This window comes from Opisthocomus hoazin, chromosome 13 (genome assembly GCF_030867145.1).
Source record: "Opisthocomus hoazin isolate bOpiHoa1 chromosome 13, bOpiHoa1.hap1, whole genome shotgun sequence".
NCBI lineage: Eukaryota > Metazoa > Chordata > Aves > Opisthocomiformes > Opisthocomidae > Opisthocomus > Opisthocomus hoazin.
This window is the reverse complement of record NC_134426.1, coordinates 20,745,955-20,766,570: the sequence shown is the minus strand read 5'-3', so window position 1 is coordinate 20,766,570 and position 20,616 is coordinate 20,745,955. Positions and strand designations below refer to the sequence as shown.

The 20,616-nt window shown below is 41.5% G+C and overlaps 1 protein-coding gene across 3 annotated transcripts in view; it reads right to left on the bottom strand.

Moving 5' to 3' along the window:
* The window catches only part of ZDHHC8 (zDHHC palmitoyltransferase 8), a 121,085-nt gene that overhangs the window by 49,775 nt on the left and 50,694 nt on the right, over positions 1-20,616 (bottom strand). The window contains exons 2-4 of one of the 3 annotated variants that reach the window (XM_075434550.1): positions 7,543-7,596; positions 7,425-7,452; positions 6,597-6,885 (exon numbers count right to left, since the gene is read on the bottom strand). The exons of 1 other annotated variant lie outside the window; for it this stretch is intronic. In XM_075434550.1, coding sequence (XP_075290665.1) covers positions 6,597-6,631 — 35 coding nt within the window. In that variant the 5' untranslated portion in view covers positions 6,632-6,885; positions 7,425-7,452; positions 7,543-7,596. The remainder of the gene's footprint in view (positions 1-6,596; positions 6,886-7,424; positions 7,453-7,542; positions 7,597-20,616) is intronic. One more of the 3 variants, XM_075434549.1, reaches the window with a different exon arrangement.

Sequence of the window (20,616 nt, the reverse complement as noted above, 5' to 3'; positions counted from 1 at the left end):
TCCCTCTTCCAGCCCTGCTCTCCGTCTTTCCACACATTCTCCAGTTGACCACAAAATCTCATCATTTTATACACGCTGTATTTTCTTAAAGTTTTTTAACAGCATAAGCACTGGATAGCATTTTGGACCAGGAAAGACTATCATCCACAGTAAATCATGCGAACGATTAATCTAAGTACCATCACCACCAAAAACATCAACAACACATTCACACAAGAACATTTTAAATACAAAGAAACACAAACCCAAAAGACTTTAATTTCTTATTTCAGTATGGGTGCTGATGTTACAGTATACACCCATTAGTTTTGGCAGCATCAAGGCTGATCAGTGGATCAGTGTGATGAATGATGCTGTTTATAAAATAGCTTTCTAAAAATCAGTTCTGTTCAGCAGCTGTATATGGCTCTCTCCCAAGAAGCGTGATGACATAGCTTCTTCCCAGTAATAAATGCTAAAGATACCACTGCTTCCTAAAATAAATGCTATTTTTATGAAAAACTCTCCATTTGTATGTTTTATTACTTTCAGCCATTCCTAAACTGCATTAAAGGGGACACTGGGAAGTCTCACTAAGAGAGCTGTGAAGACACAATTATTTTGATCAGAAGAAACCTTTGACCAAACCTTTGATGATGAATAGCAAAATCACAGTTTGTGGAATCAATGTCTCAAGCTTAAAATGGTTGTGGCAGACAGAAATGGTTCCAAAACATAAATCACAATCTGAAACAGAGTATAACCTCCTCGTTTGTGTGCTTCCCCTGCTGAAATAACCATTAAGAAGCCGTTCTTCAGCTCACCAGGCAGGAAAAACCAGGTGTTGATAGAAAAGTTGTGTTACCTAATGCTATGAATCTATAAAAGTGATGAATAGCTCTAACGTTGATGCAGCCAGTGAGAAGATGCTGTCAGATCACTAAGCACAGCCAGGTGATTTGTCAGTGTTTAAAGACATTGAATTTTCTATCTTCCACTTCCTCCCTCTGACTCCTTGCACATGCACGTGTCCTCCAAAGCCACTTTCCACTACAGCCTGAAAATCATATTTTTCCCCCTCTTCCCCCCTGCACCCTAAAATCCTCCAGATTTCCAGGGATGATTTTCACCTCAGTCTCTCATTTCTCAGAGAGGCTGGGTTTGTGCACAAACATTTACTAGCAAGGCCAGGCTAACACACTGGACTGTGATTGTCACATTCAGTGTTCCCAGGAAATTCTTTGCTGCTGCAGTAGCTGAATGCAGCCATCCTACATGTGGGCTTCCCCCCCCCCCGCCTTGTGGCTACAGACAATAAATATTGCTTATGTATGCTTTTTATAGACCAGATTGGTGTTAGATGAATTCTAAAACTTATTTTATCAGGTGGTCTGATTAGCTCAGATTTCAGATCTGTTCTGCAAGACACTGTAAAATCTCTCTCCAGTTAAAATTCCAAGAGAAAAAGCAGTGAATTCTCAAATGTATCATAATGAGAAAAAAAGCTCCTACTAAAATCAAGGCCATGACAAATGGAAATAGTAAAAGCACAAAGAAGCATGAGGAAAGCTCCTCCAGTAAGACTCTGCCATGACCAACATGCCTACAACTTTGGTAAGTAGCATTATGAGATCACATTGAGCTTTTTGACTTCTGTAAGCAGTTCTGCTCAGGCTGGAATGACTGCGCATATGAGTAACCTGCCAGGGATGTTTTTGGCTGAAGAGTTCCTGGGCTATTCCCACAGATACTGGTAAGGGGGCAATAGGAGCATTCTTGGATTCTTCAAATTGTTCACAGAGTGAATGCTCTTCTGATTTAATCGTAATGATTGAATGGAAACATCTTACAGGAGACAAGAGGAATAGATACAGAGATTGTAGTGTAAGCAAAGGATTTTCAAAAACACAATACAGAGAAAGCATTTTTCGCACTTGTGCAACTAAGAATTTCCACCTGAAAAATCCACTCCTGCTGTAGGCTAATATTGTGCATACAATGAACCTAACCCTGACCAAGGAGATCTCAACTATGACACACAGAAAAGCAGATACCTTTACATTCTCAAATAAAGCTAGCTTTTCACCTACTAGGGGAGGGGTGGAGACACAGAAACCTCATTTTTGTCTCAAGTCACTGCTTTCCTGCAGTGTATTAATCTTACTGTGAAAATGCTCCATAACATGGACTGGCTGGGCTTCAGGACAGTCAAAAAAACTCAAGCGGAAACTGCCTATGTTTGGTTGACACCTCATTTTCAGGCCACTTGTCATCTTGGTATTAACAATGCAATGGCAGTTCTACCATGGAACAAATTCCTTATAAATATGGATTTACAAAACTGAAATGCCCAGGTAATAAAGACAGCTGAGAGACACAATCTCACAAGTAGGATCATATTCAAGACTGGATGCAAAATGTGACCAGACTGACAGCATAGAACTCTTCTTAACATCTTTATAAATCTCAAATATGAGAAATATGCATTTAAACAATACAGCAAAGGATAAAAGGAGCATTAGAAGACTCAAACAAATGCAAGTCGCAGATACGTAAATACAGTATTTTATTATCGCACTACATTTTCAGGCTGCTTAATAATTGTACATACATTCTGTGGCTGTACTAAGCCACTGTGACAACTACGACCTTATTGTGGCAACAAAATGCCAGGAAATCCCCTGAGATTCAGCAATATTTTGACACCACAATCCTGCAGCTATCTCCATAAGCTATTAAATGAAGATGCTGCTCTGCCTCCTGCTACATTCCAGAGAGCTGTATCAGGCAATTCAGCCTGCCTAAGAAAAACATTGAAGATGTGTAACCAGTGACTGACAACTGCCAATCAGCTCTAACATACTCACTGCAACTTGAAGTGGTTCAGATAGGCTTGCAAGAGAAATAATACACTGCATTCCCCTGAAGATGTGAAAAATATCTTCCAAACAGGTTAATCTTCCTGAAAAGGAAACCTATATTCTTCACGAGGAAAAAAAATTGCAGCTGTGGAAGATGCCAGACTGCTTTGCATTTTCTATGCCAACCCTTCCTGCCACCCCCACCACAGAGAGAGAAACTGGGCCATGCTGCATTGAGCGTGGCAGTAGCCACCAAGAATACCCCAAAGGGGAGACATTCAGCTGCGTCCAGTCAGGCGCCCCGTCCATTGCTATCGACTGTCTGCTTGGCTGGAGGAGCAGGGAGCCTTGAAGCTGGCTAAGACATGCCAGTGCTGGCATAGGAAAAAGCCCTGGGAAGGGAACAGAAAGGATGTGGATGCTTCCCAGAGATTAAATGCAAAAAAAAAAAAAAAGCAGTTGGAACTGACTGCCTCAGATCAAATGTGTAAAGGAGTAATACATGAAAATAGAGGGAGATATTGAATGTAGGAGGGAGCAGCAAGGAAAAACTAAGGACGACAGAAAGGAAAACAAGAGTAAAGGAGGTAGCAGAAAGTGTTGCAAGAGAACAGTAAGTCTGTTTTAAATGGCGCTACAGTAGTGACATATTGAAGTCAGAGGGGGTATTTTTTGTTCCTGGAATGGCTTCAAGGGAGACCATTCTTGCACCTTCATTCCCTCTAGCGTGATTCTTACTTCATCGGTCCACAGTAAAAATCTCTGCCTCAGAAGGACTGCTGACAACCAGCTAAGCTTGTCCTTCGATTAAAGCAGGGTGCTGAACATGGAAAGGCTTGGCAACACACCAAGATTGGTCACCGAATGCTGCTAGGAAGAAACCTAGTACATCCTCGAGCTCAAAGCTACCAAGGGCACTTCCACAGTAAACTTACCAGTGCTTCAGTGGTCAAGGTCAGAATCACAGACGAGTCTCCAAATTATCAATATAGTCTTTAGCTCTTATAGGTTATTCATACAAAAAAAGACAAGGAGTAACTAGTTACAAATTTTGGCTTTTCTTTTTTTGGGGGGGTTTCTTGCATGGTTTTGGCTCCTTGTCCACTAAGAGTCTGACTAAGCTTAAATAGCTGATAGCTATTCTTTGTCATTCCTGAGCTGGAACAGAGAGATATGCAGCCTGTATACAGTATCTGTGCGACAGCCTCTTCCTCAGGTTGTTCAGACAGCTACTGTGTCCACCAAAGGACATGCTATGCAGGAATCTGACACACAGGAATTGATTTCAACATATTATTCAGGATTTTGCCTGTTTTCATCATGCTTCTGTATTACAAGCAAAATCACTTTCTGAAACTATTGAAGGACTTGGCATCAAATAAAGCAGAGCCTTAAATTCCTGCCTGGAAGATCTATGCTACCGCATTTGTAGACTCCATCAAAAGGCAAAGTTTGCTGATAGACAGCCAGACTTTTAAACATCACTTGCTCAGGCTGCACCAGAAGCATCCAGCACTAACACAATCCTAGCAAACACAGTAATCATTTGTTCTGCTTGACAAAGGTCACCAGACATCAGCTTGAATCTCCCACTGAAGTCCGTTCACTGAATTCTGCTTTCAGCGCCAGAACCAAGGACTAACTTCACAACGAGCTGGGCCTCGTTTTTTGTAACGAGCAGTCAGGAACATTACGCCTTTCTTATAGTCCACAATTTTAAATCTGCAGGGTATAATCCTGAAAACCAGGATCAAATTTAATATGCTTTGAATTCATATGATCTCATTTACAGGATGAGACGACTCTAGACAGACTATGTGCAACTGCATGCTAAATGTATGCAGAGCCCCAGTATGTGACAACTATGCACATAACCTCACAATTCTGCCTGGAAAGCAGGATTTGTATAATCTTACTCAAAAAACTTTTTTTATTTCAGTCTTAGTCAAAATCCAAACCAAGTGTCAAATTCTGAACGCTGAAGTAGCCTGCCATTTAATGGCAACTCCTCTTAAAACTACTCAATTTTATTCTGGGCACAGAAAATACGCACAGTTTTAAAGAACCTTAAGCTGGTCTCTTTTACTATAGCAAGGTATCAACTTGCTGTTACCTTGCAGTAGGATTTGCAAGGTAAGAGCAAGTTGATACCTTAACTAAATCTGCAAGTGCAGAGGTATGTGGCTTGTGTATCTAATTTATACATGGACATTTCCACTTCCAAAGGGGAAAATGTGATTTAAGTACAAGATTGTCTGCCAAATTCCTCAAACAATTACAGAGGTTTCTTACATGTCTGACCTAAGAGGGCTGACTGCTGACTTACCCAAACCACTACAATTTCCTCTACAAGCCATTTGTCTACAGTAAAAGGACAAGAGGAGATCTAGATTTATGGGATATGACACAAACTTGTAACTCTCTGCTCTTAGTTTACGATTTAAAGAACATTTAAGCATGGAGTTTGTCAGCTGAAGTAGCTTTTGGGCCTTTAATCATGTGTTCCAGTTTAATGGAGCAGAAGCAGCACTTGTGTTTCCCTGCTTTAACATACACTTACTGTTTTTGTTGAATGCCAGTATCTGCAGCAAGAAAGCATGTAACCACACTTGCAGAATATTGGAAATGCAGCTGCTAACTCCACAGTGGGGAATAGCCCAGATGTGGTACCTTTTCCTCCCAGCCTTAACACTTTTCATGCTTATAGGGTTCACCACACACCAGCAGGCATCGCTGCTGGCACACCAACTATCGCTTCTCCAACCTCATCAAGAGATTGCCTGGCATGGCAGGAACAGAATGGCTATTCACAACCTACCTGTCCAACACAGAGTCTGCAGTGTGTATCAGTGTCACTCAGAATAGAGGTCGGGTTTTGGTTTTCTGACCAACTTTTCTTGATAGGGCAAAGCAAGCCCAGAACTGATCTAATGCTCAGTTTCTTACTCTGGAGCAAGTTGTCCCCAGATTACTGGTGCTTGGCAATTCCAAGATAAAGAACCTGTCCTCAGCTGCGTATGATTTACCAAACTCAACCATTCTGGGTGCCTACTCTGACCATATAATTTTCAATCTCTATCAAATGAATTTTTCAGCTATATTTTTTAAACAAACTAAAGAAAAACACTTCTTGCCCAATTAAATTCCGGTAACTTTATCTTTGTGATATTAATGGTGATGAGGTTTTGGGCCTAAAATTTGGCAGGGTGTTGCCACTGACATTTCTTCAAACGAAAACTTTTAATCATATATTATCCCATTTTTTAAATAGCTTTAGCTGGTTCAAAACACCATTTTTTCTGTAAATGAGCTATTCAAAAATCCTAATCAGGGACCTATTTTACTAGGAGCTGTATAAACACAGCTGCTAGGAAAGGGTCTAGTGCAGATTGTAACATAACCATTTGAATTCTGTTTGGAGAAGAACATCACAGTGGCAACTTAAACATGCCAAACATTCTTCTGTGACCCCAAAAAGAAACATGATGTGGCTTGACTAAAAAGAAGTGAAATTTAATACTCAAATACAAAGAGAGGAAGGTGGAACCAGAGCAACCATGATTTAAGTTACGTTTATTTGTACAGAAGAGCAACACCACATGAGTAAGAGAGGAAGAATAGCTGAGGAGGAAAGACAGCTCTGAGGAAAGAGGAGTGAAAACAACCTGAGGCAAAACCAGAGCCAAGGAGGCCACCTGAGACCCACTCTGCCCTCGGGAGCACTGCTAGCCCCAAAGCAACCAAGGAACCACCAACCCTGAAGGCAGTCTTCCAGGATTTAGCAGTAACATGTGGAGGACTCTTCAAATTGTGTTCTGCTTCAGTTGGGTCATTTTCCTTCAAAACTATTCACTGCTTTCAGGGTCCAGGAGAAATCCAGTGTGGAGCCAAAAACAGATGGGAAAATGTTTAACAACAAGAAGACTCATTCAGTGCCAGGAGAAAGCCCAAACGCAGTGATTCAGAGATCAGGCACATGAGGCTACAGGTGGAAAGCACTGAGAGGACAGTTTCAGGCGGTTGCTTCCACAGGCTTCTCCGGATGCTGCAGAAAAAGATCGAATACTGGTTACACACACTTTCCAGTGGTTTTAGCGAGGGGGGTGGGGAATGGGAAGGTTGGATGGTTTATTTGCTCAGTGCTGAAACAGGTCTCAGTTCCAGCTACAGACAGCTGTAATCCCAGCAATCATTTTGCTGTGTCACAGAAACATACATTTGAGATACTTTGGCTTCAGTTTATTCAGTATATATAACGGTGGCAAGGAGTTTTCAAAAAGGGTTTGTGGTTGGATTGATGGACTTGTAATCATTTTGGAAGGCAAGATGAATCACTCAAACTAGTGAGGTAAAGCAAAAATACACACTGAATTCTCCTTAGCCAAGGAAACAAAAGAATAAATTATCATGTTCTATGTGTAAATTTAAGGTATTACAGAGAAAAAAAAAAAAAAAAACAGACCAGAAAATTTTGCAAGAGAATTAACTTGAAAGAACATCTGAATTTCAGACTGAAAGGATTTCTAGGAAAAAAATCTTTTTTAAATGGATGTGGAATTTGTTATAACTAACTACATAGCTTACCTTCTTGCTGGATCTTGAATTCTCATCCCTAGGAGAGAAGAGGAACATATCAGTGTTGTGTTGTCAGGCTGAAGCTGAGGGGTGCTGATAAAGAGAAATTGCAAAAATATCTACTTACCTAACTCTGTGCCTCTCAGGTGAGAAGGTCCCTATATATGTTTCTTTTGGTCATCTTCAGAAAAAAAAAAAAAAGAAAAAAGGGGGCTGCATCTCAGATCGCAAATGCTGGATTTGAACAATCAGTGTTTGCTGCTGCAGCCGAAATTTGCTACGGCAAAACCAAATCACCTTGCATAGCAGATTGACTTAAATCTATTGCCAGTCCCACCGATACAACACAAAAAGAGGGCAACATTCATTCAATAACCAGGTTAGGTTGCCTGAGTTTCTCTTTGTGTATTTCTGTTTGTTTCTTAAACTACCAGTTCTGTAGACTGGACAATTTTGTACAGGATAAATAGTTCCTTTCAAAAATCCCATTATAGACTATGGATCTCTCCCAAAAAATTCTACTTCCACTAAAATTTGCAGTCTTCTCTTGGACCTTCCCTGCTGGCAAGGCAACACACCATTGCCTATTCTTTGGATCATTCTTGCTTGCTTATCAGAAGCAGTCTGGCCTTCCTAAGAGATTGCACCTGCGAGGGATTTGCCCAAGCAGCAAAATCACTCCCAGGGAAATAGTTTTTAACCACATTTCTTCATAATGATCTCTGGGATGTACTGCCTGGACTGTGGATTTTAGCATGTTGCTGACTGACAAAATCTTTCCGTGAAATGGAGCCTTTAGTCTCATTATGAGGATCCTTCTTGTTGGGATTGATCTTGATGCTCAGTTTCTTTATGCAGAGACTGCTAATTTGGAGAGGGAGATCAGGATAGCCAACGAGAACACTGGGGTCAAATCAAGGACAGGAGACAGGCCGCTTGGTAGGGTAACTACAGATCCCTGTATTTTGCTGCAGTATATGATTTGTACATCATGCATTGCATTAAGAAATACGACACAAAGGCCACAAACTGTATATCATGTTCAGTTCTGGCAACCTAAGTGATCTACAAAGTCCAAGCCCATTAGGAGGAAGCCTATACCCCGTGTTTGACATATGTTTATTCTTACACAGCCTCTGCTTGTAATTTTAACCATACACTCCAGTGTTTGACTGTATGGCTCACTGAGTTCAGTTTTGAAAGGTAATAACAATCCTGACAGAGGATATATTATTTCTATCAAAACAATTATCCAGATTCTGCCGGAAAGCAGTTCTGCAGAGAGGGACCTGGGTGTGCTGGTGGATGACAAGTTGACCATGAGCCAGCAGTGTGCCCTGGTTGCCAAGAAGGCCAATGGGATCCTGGGGTGCATTAAGAAGAGTGCGGCCAGCAGGTCGAGGGAGGTTGTCCTCCCCCTCTTCTCTGCCCTGGTGAGGCCCCATCTGGAGCACTGTGTCCAGTTCTGGGCTCCCCAGTTCAAGAAAGATGAAGAGCTACTGGAGAGAGTCCAGCAGAGGGTGTCAAGAGGATGGGGCCAAGCTCTTTTCAGTGGTGCCTAGCAACAGGACAAGGGGCAATGGGCACAAACTGAGGCACAGGAAGTTCCGTCTGAACATGAGGAAGAACTTCTTCCCTCTGAGGGTGACGGAGCACTGGAACAGGCTGCCCAGGGAGGTTGTGGAGTCTCCTTCTCTGGAGATATTCAAGACCCACCTCGACAAGGTCCTGTGCAGCCTGCTGTAGGTGACCCTGTTTTGGCAGGGGGGTTGGACTAGATGACCCACAGAGGTCCCTTCCAAACCCTAACATTCTGTGATTCTCTGACAGGACACCAGGCAAGTTAATTCCAGGCATAAACTAACTACAGAAAAGTTCAAACAGTTTATTTTGCAGCTTTACTAATAAATTATTGATGGATTTATGAAGCCTTATCACATCTCTTTCACTACCATGTGGCTGACATTACTTTGGACCCACAGAGGTCTCTTCCAACCCCTAACATTCTGTGATTCTGTGAATTCTGCCTTCCCCAGTGCAGTAAAATACAGATCTATGTTCAAGTTTCTATACTTGCTGTGACAGTGGATATTTGTCCTTTCTATACAATTTTTCTCACTAGAAGAGTCTTCACATGCATTCTCTATCTCTGCTGAGATTAAGCCGCTACCTAGTTTAACAGACACCACCACAAGCAAAATTCAAGCCAGTAGCTTAGATACGATGAGACTGCTTTGCTAACAGGATTTTTCAGGAGGATAATGAAGATGTTTGTTCCAGTCTCCACCAGTTAGGTTAAAAGCTTGGAAGCTTCTCTGACTCTCAGCCACTGACAGCACACCCAGAAGTATTAGGGGTGTATGGTCCTTTACAATAAGTAGAAAAGGTAAGACTGCGTCGCCTCAGTCAAGGGCCTTTCCATTTGCATGAACTGGACAAGAATCCAGTTTGATTGCTTCTTTAAAGAATTAACCTAAGGAATTAGATAAAAGACTAAGTTATCTTATCATCTGAAATACAAGAATGAAATTACAGTTGTGACACAGACTGCGTCAAGTTTCTATTTTTCCTTTCACTTACCAAATTTTCATTAAAACATAGTTTAGGTTACACTAATCTTTTTTCATAGTAGCAGAATACAAAAATAAATGTAAATCACCTCTTAGTTCTTAAAATTATGTTAGGGTGGAGCTTAAAAACTTCTCTCTCATATATACCTTGTGACTGATCTTATATTTTGATTATTAACAGCAAAGTTATTTTTGGAGAAGTAAATGTTCATTTCCAAATTAAGAAAAAGGTTGCTATTAAACAAGCTGCTCTTCTAAAACTAAAGAGCGACTCTCAAATGAATGACCTCTTACATCGAGACTCCAGCAATAACCAGAGATAAACTGACCAATGCCACAACACAGAAAGCGGCAACTCTCAAGACTTGTCAGAACTCAGTTTTGTAAAGTGCCTCTGTTGCCCCTATTTCCCATGGACAACTTGTTTACCACCCCACTTCACCAACAGAGAAAGGATGCACTGGGGATTCACTATTAAAATACTTATTAAGTATAAAGGTAATAGTAATAAATCTACATTAAAATGGTTGCAGGCTAGCTCCCAAAGCTGGGATTTATACTTTTATGCCAACAGTCCTTGATTCCAACCCACAAACTCTTTTGGGTTTACTGCATAAGTGCTTTTAGATTTCAAAGAGAAAAATAAGTAAAAGATTAGGTTCAATGGTCTGTTCTCCTTAATAAATAACAATAATAAAAAAATCTATGAATCATTCTCCCCTTCCCGAGTCAAAGCTTCCCAGAACCATTCCAAATTTCCCTCTCTCCAGCCTTATTCTAATAGAAATCCCTGGTAAAGTAAAATGAGGAAACTCAGTGCTTTTTTGCAGAAGTATTCCCTCCCACACAGCAAGTGTTTTCCCACCCTTCGAAAAACACTAATTTACTTCCCTAAATGGGGCAACTGCATTAAACAGATATCCCTCTATCTGAATAGGCAGAGGCATGAATTACTCTTGTTTCTGGGGAGGAGGGCAGCCTCCTATCGTGATAACAGAGCCTGACACAGCAGGTGGAGAACGTCATCTATTCACAAGTAATGATAATCCCAGGCATTTAGTGACAGAAGTGCCAGATCTGTGCAGCACTCTGCAAGGTAATTGTGCAGGCCATTCCCCCCCTAAGTCTGTTCCATGCAAGCACACACAGTCGATCTCCTGGGAAACCTTTTTCTGCTTTGGTTCTGGCAGCATCTGAAACTCTTAATGGAGTATTTTACCCAGACTTAACACAATCAAATAAATCAAGTGAAAATGTAGAAAATGGTTACCAGAAAATTATTAATTTCAGCCCTTTCTCTGGCAGAAAACTAGGCAGAAACAAAAGGAAGTTTTGTTAATAAGTTTTAATAAGACTGAAGATGTCAGGGAAAAACCTTTCCAAAGGATGAGAGCAGCACTGGAGTCATAAAGGCAAACACATGGTAGAGAATCAGAAAATCCTCTGTTGGGTTCCAACTCCTAAATTAACAGTATGTTCTGACGCATGCTGGGGAGAGACAGCATTGAGACAATCTGCTTGTTCCCTTTACGAGATGGAAACAATCTCTTACCCTTGCTCAACCTCTTACAATAATCACATGAGGAATCACTCCAGTCTGTCACACAAGGAGTCAGGACACCCACCCATGTCACCCATGGCAGGTTTTCCTCACCACTGGTCTTCCTCTTCTCTGCCCCAAATGGTCAGTACATAACATTTCAGCTCGCTACTGAGCTCTTCTAAGGACTGCAGTGGATTTATAAGGCACATACTGTCATATCTCCAAAACCACCTGCAGGACTTTGGGAAGTAGAGATGAGAAAGGTTATCTTTTGACAGTAGAAAAGAAATGCAAACCTTAATTGCCATATAGCTAGTGCCCAGCAGATGTGAGCAATGAAGATACAGAAAATACCTATAACATTTCAAATTGGGTTTCAAAGAGAATGGGCTTAGTCCATTTCTAATTAAGTCACCAGCAGTAGTGAACTGACACTGGCTAAATGTATGCATGCAAAAACAGCTGAGAAGAGAAGCAGGGTAACTCATCTCAGCACAAGTTAGACTACTTCTGCAATCTATAACTAATCTTCAGGCAACACTATCAGTGCCAAAATTCCACGTGGCCACTTTGAACTGGAAAACAAGCCAAAAAACAGACGACAGCCATCCAAAGGGAACACAAAAGCAGATTCCAGCAGCTTTGCTTACAGGCTTTATTCACACTGCTTAACTCCACACAATGCAGCCTGGCAGCGCTTGCCTGACCAAATTAACAGCGTCTCCCTAACAAGCCTGGCTGACAGTTCAGTATGTTGCCATTAACAGAGCAGTCCATATGACTTCACAGCCCTCTCCCACTGCCTGCCCAGACAGACTTGCCCTTCTCACTCACTGCCATTTCCTTAGGGTCAGATTAATGACCCGTCACAGACTCTTGTCAGTTTCTTCTTTTTAAATGGCATTTTCAGTTTTCAGATGAACTACAGCCTTAAGCCAAGGGGCAAGGAAAAGTAAAATTCCCAAATCCTCCTAGATTTGCTAAAATTACTTCTGTCCAAAGAACTGCGCTTAATAAAAAGGTAGAAAAGGGGAATACCACAGCATTGATCATGACTCAGACACTGCTCGTCCAGCAGCTGTACAGGACTCTGTGGCAGCTATATACCATCATGTCTGGGTTCAGGGGTGGAACAACACTGTCACTTGGGCTGATATTTTTCACAAGAACCTCCATTACTCCACCCAGTCCAGTTCCCATCTCCAGTGTCAGATACTAAAAGTAAGAGCCATCTTACAAGCATTCCCACAGAAAAGGAAGTGATCGGCAGTTTTTGGCCCTCCTGACCTTGAATTTTTTTGATGGACACATAATTCAAGATGGGCTAGCACCACAATACTGAACTTCAAATTTGAACTGTGAAGAGGTCTGGACAGAGTTGTTCAGTATATTTAATTTCAAAGTTTAGTCTCTTGCCATATGGTACAATGTGAATTCAGAATTCTGTGGTCTACTTCTATTCACCTCTTTCCTCATTAGTATATGTTCAAGGGCTCTTACAGGCAAAATTTTCATGAAAACAGAACAATCAGCCTAAACAACACTTTCGAGATCAACTCTTCCAAATCTCCCTAAATGTGTACATTGCAAATGCAAGCATGTGAAGCTTTCTTCCATAAATCAGAATTCAGCTAGGCTGATCTCTAAAGCAGTTCAGATACAGAGTGTAACTCTGAGTTTTTTTACTAGGCTGCATCCTAAAGTTGGCTCTTCCACTGAAAGATGAAGTCTTACAATATTGCACTGCAAATTCAAAAGCAGGATACAGGGTATAAGATACACATTCAAAGTGCCTGCAAGAATCAAACATAAAAGACACTGAGCACATTTCTACTTTCAGAGATATGAAATCAGGAGGACAGGGCCAAACTCTTTTCAGTAGTGCCCAGCGACAGGACAAGGGGCAATGGGCACAAACTGAAGCACAGGAAGTTCCGTCTGAACATGAGGAAGAACTTCTTCCCTCTGAGGGTGACGGAGCACTGGAACAGGCTGCCCAGGAAGGTGGTGGAGTCTCCTTCTCTGGAGATATTCAAGAACCGCCTGGACAAGGTCCTCTGCGGCCTGCTGTAGGTGACCCCACTTCGGCGGGAGGGTTGGACTAGATGACCCACAGAGGTCCCTTCCAACCCCTAACATTTTGTGATTCTGTGAAAGAGGATGATGATATTTGTTCTACGTTAGATTAAAAATCTTCCAGTATCAGGTCAGCGACCACAAGACTTGTGGATACTGTAGTGATAAGTTACTCAGCCTCTACACTTGGGTAGGCAATTGCCATAGTAAGGAGACCCTCAGCCATTGCAACCCGCAGCCTCTTTAATCTGCATTAGTTTAGCTGCTTTCCAGCCTGGGGTTCTTTCATGATTTGTCAAGCACAGACAGGAGGAAGGTGCACACTTTCAAGTAAGATGGAAATTGAAATAGCTCACCAAAATACACAGTGATCCTTGATCATCAAAACCCTTCAAAATAGGACCTGCACATCCACCTGAAACATAGGCTTCAATACTTCAAAGCAAATGTTACCAGCTCTGTGGTCTTAGTTTTCCAAGAAACAAAGTTCACTGATAACAATTGCTCTTCCAAATCACAACTGTCTTTCATTTTCAAATCCTTGTTTCATCTCACTAACAGAGCAAACATTAGTTTGTTAGAGGATGTCACATACAGTTAAGTAGTCTCATGGAACTATTTTACATTTTAAAAGGCAGTTCTATTCTTACATGTCTAAATGTTATGACTTTCATTAAAAAAATAAGTCACTCAACATTTTTATCTGTTAACACTATAAAAAATTTTTAATTTTCACACTGGATATTTTTTGTTAATTTCCTTTCAGCACCAAGTTTCAAAATTAATTTGCAGTGTAATTCTGGGTGGATAAAATTCTGAATAGAGGACATTTCCCAGTTTGCCCCAGCACTGACAAAACTGTGACAACAGCAAGCACGCTACTTGCTTTGTCCAAATGATCCTTCTTTTCAGCTTTTTTGCATGCTTATTTAATATGTTGTGAGGAAACTTGTACAGAAAAAAAATCTCCTAATACATAAATCCTAAGTAATACCAGAAAGAAGAAAATATTCCTTCAAGGTAGAGCTCTTAAAAAAACCCCAAACCAACCCTTTCAGTTTCATTCATACAAGAGCTTTCTAAAAAGGAAATATTACTCAAGAATCTTATCCCTTATAAGTTTATCTGCAATTAAAGCAGGACAATAAAAAACCCAACAAAGCAGCCCTCTAAAACACTTTTGTGACCCTCTTCCACTGCTGATTCTCCACAAGTAGGACTGAAAACTAAGGAAGTCCATGAAGGTAGCAGTACACATTGGTTTCGATTGGTGTTGAAGTCTTAACTTCTACCAAACAAAAAAGCACCCTTTTTTGCTTAAGCCAGCTAAACAATAATTTGTTTTCACACAAGCCCAGATAGCTTACAATAATGTTGATTTGAGTTTTATTTTTAAAAGTTCATTTCTCATCCCCATTGTTTGGGTAAAAAAAAAAAAAAGGGCAAAAAGAAACCTCAGAAATATAGAAACATAGATAGCATTAGCAACAATGATATTTGGATTCAGATTTCTTCAAGACTGGCAAAAATGTAGGCGAGGCAGTAACCTAATCTCACTCTTGCTGGTTTAACTACATTGCTTAGTCTTGTTTTCTTCGTCTTGCAGAGCAAGATGTCATGGGAGGAGATGCAGATTTTTAGCCCACAGCCTGCTACTGTAGACTTTAGACCAGAAAGAAGTTTTGTGGGGGAGAGAGAGACAAGATATACCCATACAACACAACCCATCATCACACAAAATGAAACCTTACTTAAGTGGGAAATGAAGACAGAAAGACTTGTTTAGCTCATCTGGTTTGTGTTCAGAGCAAAGCTTGCTTTAATTCCTGTCCATTTTGCTAATTATTCCAAAGTGGATGTCTGTGCTCAGTGTTGCTAATCAGAGTGTGCAAAAACAATACTCTCTCCACAGTTAGAGCCAAATTTAGAGGTCTGCTGTCCAGTTCATAAAGTTTAGTGTTTCTACAAATAAGCATAATTAAGCCCTGGAGAATATCCAAGCTTAAGGACATAATTCCCACATAGAGCATTTGAAGCAAGTCTTTCAGCATCTTTCTGCCAGGAGAAAACGAATTCCAGTGACATGGCATCGTATTTTTTCTTCACTTTAACCTATGACGGCTTAAAATGGAACATTGTTTTTGAGCAGGAACTAGCTCTTCCTCTAGGTATTTTGTGTATAATGTCCTGGAATTTATCCAGATCCAACATAAGTAAGCATCCAGAAATAAAACTAGGAAAACAGAATATGAGCAGCCGCAGGCAAAAATGAATAGCACCTTATCCTTTTTTTTTTTTAAATTCATCCCATGTACCGCCAAACTGCTGGAAAACCTCTTCCTTCCCAAAACCCAGCTTCTCCCTGTCTCATTACAGGTTCCCATTCAAGGCCAGTGACTCAACACCTCAACAAGGAAAACAGTCCAGGCTGAAATTTATACCCAACAGGATGGGAGAATGTTAAGCCCATTGCAAGGAGGAAGGAAGGAAAACCCGTTAGTAGTCAGAAAGGAAGCACATTTCAATAAGGCTCTTTTGTCTTTAGAAAAGGGAAAGCAAGCAGAGAAACACATTCTCCCTGCCACACAGTTGTGCTTACATAGGATTCGTGCTTGGAAAAATCTTTAATTTCTGCAAAAAACACGCAAAAGAAGAAAAATTACTGAACGGCTTAAGAAAAGAAACCTCCTAAATAACAGTAACACAGATCTGTTCTGGAAGGGATCTAAATATTTGCACCTTTCAAGAAAATAGGAGTAGTCAAGGACTGTAGGTGCCAGATACACAATATGCTCTAACTCATTCTTAGTGTAGCACTTGAGGCAGTGACTCAACATTGGACTGGCTCCGCATGAGTCGTTGGCCAGAGACCTGGGACACTGCTTGGCTGCTGGACCCTCTTTTCTTTTCTATCTCAAGAAGAACATAAGAAACACCACCCCAGGGCATGCCAGAGGTTTCTCTGGCTGCCTCTGAGACCTCACCAAGTTACAAGACCTCTTCATCATGCAACTGTCCAGTCTGAAATGGAGAAATCAGCAGCGAGACAGAGCAATGTGGAAAGGGTATAAAGCATAAGCTCACCAGGACAGGGCCCACAACATACTTCACAAATTCAAGACTTAGGAACACAATGAGTCTTCGATGCATTTTTCTTCTTCTACTACAGTGAGCAGATCCTGTGAACAGGCAAGCACACATCACAGAGCTCTGAGAGCCGCAAGTAACATCAGGCAGGTTCCTCTTCAGAATGGCATCTCCATGAGCAGCCTGGGCTCTGAGGCCATCCATCCCATGGCACCGAGTGGCAGCCCCAAGCAGAACAGCAGTGCTGTGCTGACGTCCCTGCTTGCAGCACACGCCTGGGCAGTTTTTCCAGAGAAGTCGCAGCACCTTCTGCAGCTGTGCCATCCATCTGTTTCCTGCTTTTGATGAAAACTCAGCAGCTTAGCTAGACTGAATTTGAGCCTTATCAGGGATTTTTGTTTGTATTCCCCCCCAACCTTCCCCACTAGAAATTAGCTGCTTAAGCACAGCTATCTCAAGATCAAAGACGACAAAGTATTATGGGTTATCATATTAGCTCCCTTCTGTCTGACAACTCCAAGAATAGGAGCATTATGTAGCTATCACTACCTGTCCTCACTGAGCAAAAGCCACAGTACTTTATGCTTTCATTCACATGTTTAAGCCAAGAAGAACAAGTCCAAAGCATCCCTGACTCAGGCAGTCCTACACCTCCCAATGGTGGGTGGCACCAGCTCAAGACCAGCGTACTTTTGTGTGCACCGCAGCTACAGCTTGGCCACCGTTCGCACCACCGCACATAATGTGCTCTTCAGAAAAGGGCCAAATAATAGAAGATTTGTGAGATAATGTAGTGGAGCAGAGCTGAATACTTAACATTTTGAAAAAGACAAGGGCCCGATGAGCCAAGCAGAGGCACACACTGAACAAAACCTTCTCAGAGGCAGACTGAAGCCTGCCCACACGTTACCAGCTACTGGCCTCCACGACAAGCATGAACTGAGGCTCGATTGTGTAACACAGATCAGAGGCTTTCACCAGAAGTCTGGCAAACTGAAAGGCTCTCTAAGTTTCCAGCAGTGGGACTGTTACTGGGAAGCCCAGATCATACGACCCCCTGCATCCTCCTCAGGAACAATGATCTTCAGGAAGAACAGCAACAGCCTAAAAATGCGACAGAGAGCGGGGATCAGCACTCTTGTGATAACAAAACAGCTCCTAAGAACATTCAGTGCCCCTTTGCTTTTTTGGAAGAAGCTTCTTCTCTGCATATTTCAACTCTCCACTTCAGCTGAATAGTTTTTGGCAACAGAAGGTGTTCTGAACTTCTTTAGGCTTATTACAATTACTATCTACATTAGAATCTATTGCCCTTTATTTGTGCCCAAAACATATTATTGCTTGGGCTCAGAAAAGCAAATTGTCTTCCCAGACCTACTCTAAGTAGCCAACTGGTATGGGGCTGGACCTCCTAGTTCGTCTGCACAAGAAGCCAAACGTCAGCAGACCCAGCCATGGCACCAGCCATACTGTCGAGGCACTCCCTGCAACGTGCTCCATGATCCTTGCTTGACATAGTGCAAAAAGACACCACTGCTGATTTACGAGCACTCTGAGCTACAGTCATAGGAAGCAGAGAGAATATTCTGGCCAAGTATCTCATCTGGTTTGTTCCAATACTCCTCTTCAGGCAACTGCTACAGGCTACAGTCAAAGACAGGATATAGGGCTAGATGGACCCAGCACAGATGAAGTAATAGTTGCAAGAAAAGCACTGTAAGAGGAAGCACAAATCAACACAGATTAATTTTTTTAGGTGTCATACTGGGAATAATTTGGCCTGCAGAATTTTGGCAACAAGGGTAAAGGCTAAGCATGCTGTGACTTTCAGATCTGCATGCCTGACAGAGCCGCTCACTTGAAAGGCAATTCTCATCAACAGCCTCATGAGGGTACAGGTTTCTGTCTGGTCATTCAGTATGAAATACTCTGTTCAGAAGTAAAACTACTTTCAAGTTAAAGCAGAGGCTTTTAATTGAAAATTATTTTTGAGCATAATGCTTTTTGTCTTGAAGCCATTCATACATCCATCTACTTAAAAGGTGCACTTTTCATTTTATACCTTAGGGGAAAAGAAGCCCCCAAACCTCTTCATTTTTCTAAACCCTTCCAATGACTATAACTGAAATTAACAGCACCCATTGGCATATGACTGTTTCATTGCTATTTGGCATATCAGCCTTCATTCTGTGATCACATTGACTTAGATGACAGCAAGAAGTCAGGAATTAAACAAAAATCTGAAGAAATATGACTAAATCTGGGATAGGTTTGGGCCATCTGATTCTGAATGGATTGGAAACAGCTCACGCCTGCAGCCGCTACCTGCCAACACGGTGTCTGGGTGCATGCTTCCACAGCTCCCCTTCTGCCATGGGATAACACCACCTCACAGGTAGTAAAATTCAAACTATGAAACAAGGAACAGGCCAATACACTCCTTTACAACAAATTGTCGCTTTTAACAGAGAAGTTGGATGCAGCTACATAGGCGAGTTGTTTGGGGTTTTCTTTGTTTGTTTTTTAAGTAAAAGCTTGTCATCTGGATACAACAACCTCAGAGAAAGATAGGTAACACAAAAAATGTTTGGACGGATCTCTATTCAGGTGTACTCACAAATAAGAATAGTCTGTCAGTATCTCTTCACACAATCCTCCCCCTTTGCAGTTATCAAGATAGTTGTTGAATCTGGAGAAATTCAAACTTTAATATCTGCTGCTACAGTAAGTAAGAAGGAACCATGTCTGAAATGGAAATGCTGATTTTCAAAACCATTCCTGCTTTGGCCCAGTTTTTGGAAGTGGCAATATAAAGGCCAGCCCCAATGTCCCCGTGCTGCCCCCGTTTCAGCCCTGGATGTAAGCCCTGCTGCACCAGCACAGAGCAGAATGGCTGTGTGCTGAATACACAAGGAGAAAGGTCTCTACTAATGCTCCTCCTAGAGCTACTGTTGCTCCCCCTTACCCAGTCAGATTAAAAAAATAAAAATACTGATATAAAGAAAAATATTTACCTAATGCTGTAATCTTCTCAACAGTGATTGTTCAGGACAGACACGTAACAACAATGCATTGATCACTGCAAGCAATTGACTGTTTTCCAAAGACAGCCTTGGAAAGCACACCTGCAGCTCTTGGCACACCTGCCAGCGGGCTGCAGATGCTTAGTCACCTCCTCAACAGAGCAAACAAACCAGCTGCCATGTCTATACCTGCAAGCATTTCCATTTGCACAGTTACAGATGTGCCGACTCAAAAGCATGCTATAAGGCAGCTCCTCAGAACATTAAGCCCCTTTACACCTTCTGAGTAATTTCAGCTGCCTGTACAGCAGGGTTGTTATTTGTTATCCCATCCTTGGGGATTACAGTTGAATTACTTTGCTGTGTATTATCCTCCACCAAAGTATTCAAAAAATCACACACTCTGCTTGTCTGTGCAGGAAGTAAGAGTTTCAGCTGTATCGAAGGGGAAGAAAAATCCAAGCTGTGTCTACAGCGAACCTCCTCTAACGTTCCTCCCCCCACATCGTGCTGTGCGATTTCAATGTCAGCACTACTGCACTTCAGCCAGACTGCCAAAGCCTACTTGAAAACTGAGCAAGGGAGATTAGAGATGGAGTGGCTCAAAAATGAAGTTAGCAAAACCTTTATGCATTTATCATAAAAGGATAGGCTTCATAGTCCATGAGGATATTACTTGGAAAACAATCTGTAACTGTGATGAATTTCCTTAAGCTTCTGCAACCACAGGTCTGTACAAAATGGGATTAATTCAAAACTTTATCAGCAAAAATTCATATGGCCCAATTCATGCATCCTGCTTTACAGGGTTAAAATTTAAGCTATCTGGCATACCATGGAAGAAAAAGTTGTTTTTATAACCACACTTATGATTCTCAGAGCACAATTCTGCCCTTGAGCAA